This window comes from Pseudochaenichthys georgianus, chromosome 19, assembly GCF_902827115.2.
Source record: "Pseudochaenichthys georgianus chromosome 19, fPseGeo1.2, whole genome shotgun sequence".
In the NCBI taxonomy this organism is placed as follows: domain Eukaryota; kingdom Metazoa; phylum Chordata; class Actinopteri; order Perciformes; family Channichthyidae; genus Pseudochaenichthys; species Pseudochaenichthys georgianus.
In genome coordinates this window covers 13,428,566-13,438,612 of record NC_047521.1, presented here as the reverse complement: position 1 = coordinate 13,438,612, position 10,047 = coordinate 13,428,566, and the positions used below count along the sequence as shown (strand labels likewise).

Here is a 10,047-nt window from a genome sequence, read left to right as displayed (position 1 = left end):
GTTTAGTGCCTACGTGTTGTGTATTTTTGTTTTATGTTGCGGACTGCCTCACGAGCCACTACTAATGAGTAGGGAGGCGGGTTGTAACAGTTATGTTCACATACTTATTTGATTACATCCACTTGTCTAAGATGACAACAGATACTTTCGACCCAAACCCAGCTGTTGACTTGTGGATGCAAGCAGCTAATCGCAGACTCAACCAGAGAGAAAGTAGTAGGCCTACATCATCAGCTACCATGTCTGACAGAGAGGAAGACAGTGAGGAGAACAGTCAGGAGGATAGTGATGACAGCTTGTAGGATTACTGGTCGTGCTAATGTTGTCTTGTGTTCACCTCTGCATGTGTGTTCAGTGCCGTGTGTCTGGCAAATAAAGTCAAGACCCCCTCAAAAGTTACGGTTTATTTCATTTTAAGGATGCGCACCAGAGGCGGCGCTAGGGGGTGGCTACTTGGGCTCAAGCCCCGGATGTTTTCTGAAAAGCCCCGGATGTTTCACTTAAAAAAAAAAAGAAATTAAATTTTTTTTTTTTTTGAAAATGTCTCGGGAGTAATGTGCAGTACCGGAGTCCACCAGAGAGGCAGCCGCTGCGGGACATTAGCCTGCGTACTGCGTAGCCTTCCCTGCCCTGAAGAAGAAGTGATCCTTCCTAGTGCCTGACGAGTTTTAAGCTAATAGCCTATAAAGTTATGGATATTAGAAAGTTATTTTCATCGAAGCAGGCGCCACAAGCTGCAGCAGCAGCAGCAGCAGTATCAGCAGCTGACAACAATGTCATCACCAGCAGTGAAGAAATGGATGTTTCAGGTTTGTGAATCTAATGGTGATATCTGCACTCTGGCTGACTGAGTAAGAAGTGAAAAAGAGTGATGTACTGTAACGTTAATCTTATAGCTAGTAAACATGGAGTAACCAAGGCAAGGCAAGTTTATTTATATAGCACCTTTCAACACAAGGCAATTCAAGGTGCTTTACAAAAATGAAAGACATTCAGACAAAGGCATTTAAAAACAGTAAAAGATAATAAAAGAAACATTAAAAGAAGAAATACATGAATAAAAAGTTACAGTGCAGTTTAAGATATGAATAGTTCACACAGAAGTTCCACTTTACTGATGAACACAACAGCTCAGTTTAAATTAAAAGCAGTGACAAAAAGATAAACCACACTAAGTCAATACCCTTATATGTTAGTATGTATACAGAACATGACTACAAATTATCCTAAGATGTAACGTTAACCCTTCATACCTCAGTCTACTTTTAAGACACTAAAATAACGTATTCCAATTTTTATTTTGTTTTCGCGCATGGAATTATACCGGCTCTCGTTTCAGTACACATAACAACGGAACCATAGCAACGGAACTGACAGGCAACACTCTGAATCCGATTGGCTGTGACTGCATCCACTCAGAGTGCCCGATTCAGAAACGTGACTCTTACACTCTTTACGTCACAAACAAAGATGGTGGATGAGAATAGATCTATAAAACGATAAGCAATGCGCAGTGGATCGGAAGAGGACGGTGTGTCGGCGTTGTTCGATAGCGGTGCGGTATGCTAATAGAAAACACACGCCAAACATGCTAAATCACATCAGAAGGCATCACCCAGATTTTCCAATCACCGGAGCCCGGCAAAAGACAACAGCAGTTCAACAGCTGATCCCCGCTGTTTTTAAGAAGCCAATAGACATGAGAGCCGAGAGACCAAAATAAATAACGGAAGCTTTTGGCATATTTTTTCAACGACTTTGCGTTCTTGAAACACTTTCTTATTATTTATGATGTAATATGTTCAAGACATTCTTTTTAGTTTTACAGCTTGATGAAACCTTTTTGTTTGACATCAGCCATTATAGATACTATGGCCATCTGAGTGTGTGTGGTACTGTTTGTGGTTTGTTTTTAACTGTTTAATACAGTTAATTATTCAAAATGTCAGAGTTCCGTATTTTTAAACTGAAACTTGCACTACTGTTCAAAAGTAAATAACAACAAACCTGGAATTATGCATTTGGGACTTTTTTTTGCTTTTTGTTGTTGTACCGAACCGTACCGAACCGTGACCCCCAAACCGAGGTACGAACCGAACCGTGACTTCTGTGAACCGTTACACCCCTAGTCCCCGGTGTTCCAGGGAACTCACCAAGTGTCAGAAAACACAACCCTCTCTCTTTTCCTCCATACCCAAATCTCTAAAAACGGGGCTGCAACGGATCTGATACAGACTGATCTTGAATTATTTTCTACGTCACAGAAGTGGTGCTCCGCTTATTGGTCAATTCTCCACCTATCAGGGGAATGTGGGGTTGGGCCACGGCCGGCCATTGCGCTGGAGACGCTGTAGTACATATGCCAGGCCTGTAAGTGGCGCTGTAGTCTGCCACAAAAGCAGCGAAGAAGACTTCCCGCGCATGGTTGCCCTTCTGTTTATACTCTGCTCTGGCTCTTTTTCTCCCTCCCCGAGGCAAGCGTTTGCTCCCGCTGCTGTAATTCAATGCAATCCTTCCCTCGCTGTAATTCTCTCCGGTAGTCCACCAGCAGATGACAAACACCCTCCTCTCCGGCTCTTCCAAGGAACGAGGGGACTGTGCGGCAGAGTTTCAGTTCGATTTTTATTTCGCCGGTCAACATGTCCGTTAAAGTTTAAATCTTCCGGACAAAATTAGAAAAGTGCCGGTCAAAGGTCTTCTTTGTTATTTATTGAGCTTTAAAACAAATGAATAACGACTCTATATAATAATAATATAAGAATAAAACACAGAGGACGGAGATCTCTTTTTCTCCCCGCTGCAGCCCAGCAGCTGATCTAAAAGCACGCTCCCCTCTCCTGCAGGGGGGCGTGGTGCAGCTCACAGAATCAGCCCCCTGCAAAAACAGCGCTGGAAAGAGCAAATAGAGCGAAATGAGGCATGGCTAAAATGCAGGATCTGTTTGGTATTTTGAAAGAAAAACTATTTATATACTTTATATAGGTATGGCCCTACAATATATTGTTCAAATATAGCATGATATGTCCCCTTTATGGTATTATTAAGGTAGGGTTAATGTTGCTCTCAAAGTGCACCAGATTGATGCTTTTAACTTCAATATTTAAAAAAAATTCTTCCCGAGGGGAGCATGCCCCCGGACCCCCCTAGAGGAGGTGACGACCCCCCTAAAGGATGTTTGGTCCACCCCCCACTTGTAAAAAAAATAGCACTTTACCCCTGCACCCCCGCCCAACAACTCCTGGGCTAAGCCCCGGATCTCCTACAATCCTAAATCCGCCTCTGATGCGCACCAAGCAACATCTCCAGGTGCTCCTTTGAGAACCAGGGCAAAAACGTTATGTGCACCCCTGTATATAATAATACAAATATAAAATGTCTATAAAATAATGGATTGCCATTAACGCCATTCTCACTGTATCACTTAATTTTCCTTTTCTGGCTCCTGTTCTGAATTTGTTCTTTGATATAGCTTAAGGATTTTCGTGTTGTGTAGGCTTTTCCACAAATCTTTCTCCATGAGATAGTCGTGGTTGGCGTAGAAAACAACACGTTTCTTGATCTTCTCATAGTAGTAGTTGGAGTATTTACTGTAGTCTTCAGTCATGAATCCATACGCACTCACCTGAGAATGACAAACAGAGAACAGGGACGATTATGAATAACAACAGGATCTGTGAATAAGACTGGAATTTCCATTACGTTTTCATGTCAGTCCAGAATTACAAGCAACAGACATCAGATGGCTAAGCTTAGTTAAGCATCAAGACTGCATACAGAGGAAAGAAGCTTGGCTCCATTCAAAGGTCATGTCTTTATTTGGGACTAATAAATACATCACTGCAAAAATAGTCCTATAAAGTAAAGTTCAAACTTTTAAAACTCCAGTTTAGGATCAAACGAACAATATACCATGCTCATTTTAGATGTAAGAGTTCTGCTTATCTAACATACAGCACATGACTTTTACAAGACTAGAGTCTGACACACTCACATAAAGAAAATGTGTCATAATTCTAAGAATTGTTGTCACAGACTGGCGGGTTCACTATTTCGAAGATTACAACTAGATTCCTTTTGAGATAATTCCTCATCCTGCTCTGGTGGAGATTCACAACATGATAATCAGTTGAGACGAATAGGGCTTTGAATGTGGAAATGGTTGAGAAACCGGTTGTGTCGTTTACTTAACGCTCTGATGGATCCACCCATTGGACCACAATGAAGTGGAGAAGGAATATACAATGTTACAGCCCTCCACATCCTTGTTGAGAATGTGCTATAGCAACATAACTTAACACTATCTCAAAGAGGTTTACTTAGGAGTTAACGTTGGCCACAGACATGTTTGCTATTCTGCCTCAACACTCAACTCCTGACACCCTTGCTCATACCATTCCTATCTTCCTCTTATCACACCCAGCCTTCATTTTTATACTCGACTATACACCTGAAAAGTTGTTTTTAATTTTTCCATTTTTGCCGTGATTGCATACATGCAGCTGCAGCAATATAAAAAATACAATTCATATTTTAATTTTTTGTCAGATCCAGGTTGCTCACTAATACAGTTTCAGTTCATAAGAACTTTAAGCATATATAGCTGTTATTACATCTACCTGATTTTATTACTTTTATATGCTTTTCTTTCATATATTTCCCCCTAGAATGCTATTGGGTGAAACATGGTAGAATCATGTTTGAGTCAAGTAAAACTTTTAATTGTGTTAGTCTGTAAACAATTGTTAGGTCATATGGTCCACCATTATATAAGCCTTATCAATGCTACGCTTTAGCTAAAGATTGTAAGCTTCAACCATACATTTCGTTGATGTAAGTAATCTAATCTAATCTAAATTGCATACATCTGGCTGCAATGCTCCCGCACTTTATTTCTCTTATCAATACAAGTGTTTGGCGATTTACATGAGAACCAAGAGAACTACTTAATGTCCCGGGCTGACCTGTATAGAGTTTTTTTTACTCCATTCTTCATATTCATATAGGCTTGGATACCTAAAGGATAGATGGCAAGTGTACACGTTGAGGAAATATGAACTTACAGTATCACAGGTGTGCAGAGCTAGGAAGAGAGTGAATGCCCCATTGGTGGGTCTGACTATCGCCCAGTGTGGAGAAAGCAGACCACGAGACTTTATGAACCTGTGGATGATGAACAGTGTCAGATAAACAACCATTACACTTATTTCATCCAAAAGATAAGACAAATTACAGCCTCCACAGGCTTTTAAAAAAGTGTCGACTGTTGATTATCCATTTATATTGGTTGGTAAATGTTTGGCTTGTATTGTAAGAAAACATTTGACTTATTGCTGCTGCGCTTCACTTTGTCATTTTCAAGTTATTGCCATTGTTTTTAGAATCATATAAAGTAATGAATCATATAAAGTAAAAATAATCGCTAAAAGTTTGTTTGTTTCTTCTTTTTTTCTCTTTTTTTGTAGATGCTATGGAAGCAATGCCTATCTATTAATTTACTTGCAGCCTTGCTGGATTGTTCCTGTTGTATTAATGTTTGTTTTATGTTTTTAAGTTGATGGAGCACAGGGTACATTTGAAATGGTTTGCCTGTTGTCTGTGTTGTTTTAAAATGTGTGTCAGATGGTAAATCTAAATCTAACTAAGCTAAAAATAAGTAACTCAGGATGGAATGGTTTATGGGCTGTGGTTTACCTGTTTCGCACGTATCTGAGGAAATCCTGGTGAAGAACATAGAAGCGCGTCTCGTTGTACTGCCCTGCATAGTACGTCCGTGGCCTGCAAATGCAAAATAGACACGCATGTCGGCCTCATCAGTCTCCTAAAAACAGACTTTTGACAACATTTGTGAAACAACACCCATTCTGAATAACGCTTTCTTTATATTTTGAATTATTACAAAGTCAATTTATGAGTTTAATAATAAACTAGAAATAACACCTAACAGCTTCTGATGGAAAACTGCCAAATGACTTCTGAGATAATGTTTAATAGGCACACAAGTGTCATTTAGTATAAACAAAATATTTGTATTTTCATTATTTCTGATAACGTTTCTAGATTTATCATTTAAGTGCAACTGAAATGATCAATGTTTAAGGCTTTTTTGTTGGTATATTTCAATTTTAAGAGTCACTTCAGCTTTTAAACATTGTATTAGTTTGATAAATACATTTGCATAGTGACACCCCGCATCTAAAACCAACGTCTCCCAAGTACCGGCATCCATGCTGCCAACAGGAAAGGAATATTAGTGAATACTAAACGTTACTATATTAATTAGCTAATGCTAGTGCTAGCCTACGCAAATCTCTTGCTAAATGCTAATCGCTTTGGCCACTGCTACACATTTGACACAATGACAAATATCAACCATCTAGTTTCACAGAGTTCAGGTTTTTAGTTGTGCTGGGAACATTCCTGAAAACCTGCAACAGGAAGTATAACGAGTCAGGAGATTATTGGAGCCTCTAACCCTGACGGATATATTATAAGGGCAGTCAGGTCAGTGGACGGTTCTGTGTATGGAGATCATAGATTGTATATTATTTATTAATTATACGTGAAAGCTCACTCTGATTGTAATATGTAACTCCGACATAAGTACTTTGGATAATGAATTCAAGTTAAGCCCTGAGCAAAATATTGAATTCAAACGATAAGCGACACTTTTCATTCGATTTTAGTGCTTGTATTTTACTTTCTAATTGCATGATTTATGTATTCTGGGTGCCTTGGAATGAGAAGGAAATGAGGAAGAATCACAGAAGTATTATGGGTAAGGATGCTGTCTTTTATAATTCCTAGTAACACTGTTGGGCTATTTATAAGTTGTTCCATGTTTGGTTGAATAAGGCGCCACCTTTGTGTAAGTTTATAGGTGCTTTTCATAATCCAAAAATTAAACATTTTGATTATTTTGATAAGGAATCATCGGAAATTAAAAGGTTTCCTTGAACAGGGTGACCTGGTGACACATTTCAGCCCAATCCAAGATAGCCCAGCCCTGGAATTACTGCATTTGTGTTACCTTTTACTTTATTATTTTATACAAAGTTGGTGTTTACCTCCTGTTTTTATATGGGCCTTCACCGATCCTTTCTCCTTTGAGAAGTCCCTTGAGCCAATTGAAATCCCTAATTCCTTCAGGAATCATCACATATTTTATGCCCTGCCAAAAGAGGATGAGTGATGAGTAGGAATGAAAATGTTGTATGTATGTGTGTGGAGTGTGAGTTACACATTACAATGTTAAACATGACATTCGTACCTCATCATTAGGGACATTTTTGTATCCATAACCCCTTAATATATATGGTGAACTAGTGATGGAGTGGGCTGTGTGAACGTACACTGATGTTCTGCCTCCCACGTCTTCCTCGTAGCCTTTGGTGATCGCGCCGTTCATCTGTCGCACAACAGATACACATGTGAAAGGGGTCTTGATAAAATGACTTTTATTAGCTTAAAAGCTTACTTTTATTATACGCAAAAAGAGTTCATCGTGGTAAAATACAATTGTCAGTACCAGTCAGTTTACTGTAATTGCATGCAAAAGGCAGAATAAAAGATTGAAAGTGACATACACCTCTGTAAATACATTGTTGTAAATCACCTTTTTCCTCTCAAGGGCCATTTCAATTTTTACAATATCCTCAGAGGGCCGTACAAATTATTGACCTCTGCTTAAAAAAACTAAAATCACAGCCCATTAATTTCATTCTGTGCAAAGAAAAAGCAACCTCTTAATCCAGATATCTCACCATGACTCGCGTATGCATGCACGCGCACGTTGTGGCATGACCACCAAAACAGAAAGATATGGACACAAGATGTGTGCAAATGTATTTAGTTTCCTATCCATGTGAACATGATTTAAGTGGGGGGGGACCTAACCTCCTTTAGGGGGGTCCGGGGGCATGCCTCAATGTTGAAGTTAAAAGCATCAATCTGGTGCACTTTGAGAGCAAAATTAGGAGATCTATGGAAACATCTCTCAACACCCATATGAAACAGAACTGGAAGCAGATTTCATTTTCTTTATGAATATTTGACAAATCACTCCCCTCCACAATCCAGTGGGAGAGCCGTTGCTTAGTAACAGGCTTGCCCTTGTGAGGGTTAGCCCAGGACACAAAGAGTTGGTCATTAAGATGACGCTCCTTTGATCTGTCCATATATGTGCGTGAAGCACGGACTGGACACAAACAGATCCTGCTGCTGTTCCCCGGAGGAAACCAGCGGCGGAGGAAATGCCTCAATGTCAATTGGGGTACACGAACAACCACCTTTGGTGTAAAGGCAGGGTTGGGCTTCAACAACACTCTTGTTTGCCCTAGGGCGAACTGAGTGCATGAAGGATGTACAGACAGCGCATGAATATCACTGACCCGCTTGGCGGATGCCAGGGCCAGTATCAGCACTGTCTTGAGTGACAGATGTTTCATGTCAGCTCCTTCCAGGGGTTCAAATGGGGTCATTCTGAGCCCATTTAAAACCACTGCCAGGTCCCATAAGGGCACCAGTGACCTGGAAACAGGGAGGAGCCTGCGAGCTCCCTTCATAAAACGGCAGACCAAAGAATGTTGGCTAGCCATCTTACCCTCAAAGCCCACATGGCATGCAGCAATAGCAGCCAGGTACACCTTGATCGTGGAGAAGCTCTGTGTTTATCGATCAAGTCCTGTAGAAATGATAAAATCACCCCGACAGGACATTGAAAAGAGATGTGTCCTTCTTGAAGGCACCACTCCTCAAACACCCTCCACTTACAGTCATAAAGAGACCTGGTGGAGGAAGCTCTCGCACTCTGAATAGTGTTTATCACCTTCTGAACTCACGGGTCAGGCCCATAGTGCCCCGCGCTCTGGGCGTGGGAGAAGGATCGCCCCCCCCCCCGTCTGAGACAATCTGTCTCTGCGTGGTGGGGGCTGCTATGGCTGCCCGCACAACAGCTGATATATCTCGCCAGCCCGTACGTTGCGGGCTAGGGCGGAGGCATCAGGATAAGTGTGTGGGATTGCTCCCTCACTCTGGCCAGAGTGAGGGTATCAGAGCCGGGGGTGGGAACGCGTACAGAAGACCCGGAGGTCAATCGTGTACGAGTGCGTCCCCGCCTAACAGTGCGTTTAAATCGTGCATTAAAGAGAACAGCTGTCATTGAGCATTTTCTCTTTATGCGAACAGATTTAACGCGGCTCTGCCGTAACGCACCCACAGCGGACTCACGATCCTTGGATGTGGAGTCCAGTCTGCATAGAGTGGTGTACAGTAGTACACCACAGTAGTTCTGTCCCGAGGTACATCACTCCTGGTACATGCGTCGCTCTCAGAGAGAGGAGACGTCTGCCGCTCCAAGGGATCAGTTTGTGTGCCAGTGTGTGTGACTGGAGACAACGCAACCTCCCTTGGCGGTTCATACACGATACTGTGGTCGTGTTGTCTGTCCTCACGAGGACATGGTGTCCTCTGAGAGAAGGCAGAAAGCGTTTTAGGGTGGGGAACACCGCTAAAAGCTCCGGGTGATTTACGTGCGCCCGCTGGAGGTCTCTGCTCCAGAGACCCCTCACCGGGCGACCTTCGTAAATACCCTATCAGCCTGTCAGACATGCGTCCGTGGTGACCACCTTCCGTGAAAGGACAGCACCCGTAGGCGCGCCCCGTACTAGAAAAGTCGGGTGCGGCCAGTGGCGTAGTGCCACCAGGGCCGTATCCAGGATTTCCTAAATACCGAAGTCCAAACATGCTAGGGGGGTTCGGGGGATACCCCCCGAGATTTTTGGGATTTTAATGATTTAGGTGCTTTTAAGTCCTGTGGGGGGTCACACATTGGATAATATATTGATTTCAACCCATGTCAGTGGGCTGACAATGTCAGCATAAATAATTTTTAAAGTGTAATACATAATAATCAGTTGAGTGTTACTATTAATGATCTGGACATGCAGAAGAGGCTAAAATGATCACAACACATTTGTAACATTCATTTTCCATGTCTCTCTCCTTTCCATAACCTGCAGCCTCTCTTCATCGTCTTTAGTCTCTCTGTCT

At 41.8% G+C, this 10,047-nt stretch overlaps 1 protein-coding gene across 1 annotated transcript; it reads right to left on the bottom strand.

The window, feature by feature from the left end:
• Nucleotides 1-3,055: 3,055 nt before the first annotated feature.
• LOC117465185 (alpha-N-acetylgalactosaminide alpha-2,6-sialyltransferase 1-like) lies at nt 3,056-7,633 on the bottom strand. Its single transcript, XM_034108116.2, has 6 exons — nt 7,613-7,633; nt 7,268-7,405; nt 7,065-7,168; nt 5,692-5,775; nt 5,061-5,160; nt 3,056-3,622 (listed from the first exon to the last, which is right to left on the bottom strand). Exons 1-6 carry the CDS (start codon nt 7,631-7,633, stop codon nt 3,422-3,424), a joined length of 648 nt encoding a protein of 215 aa, XP_033964007.1. The 3' UTR covers nt 3,056-3,421.
• Between the last annotated feature and the right edge of the window lie 2,414 nt (nt 7,634-10,047).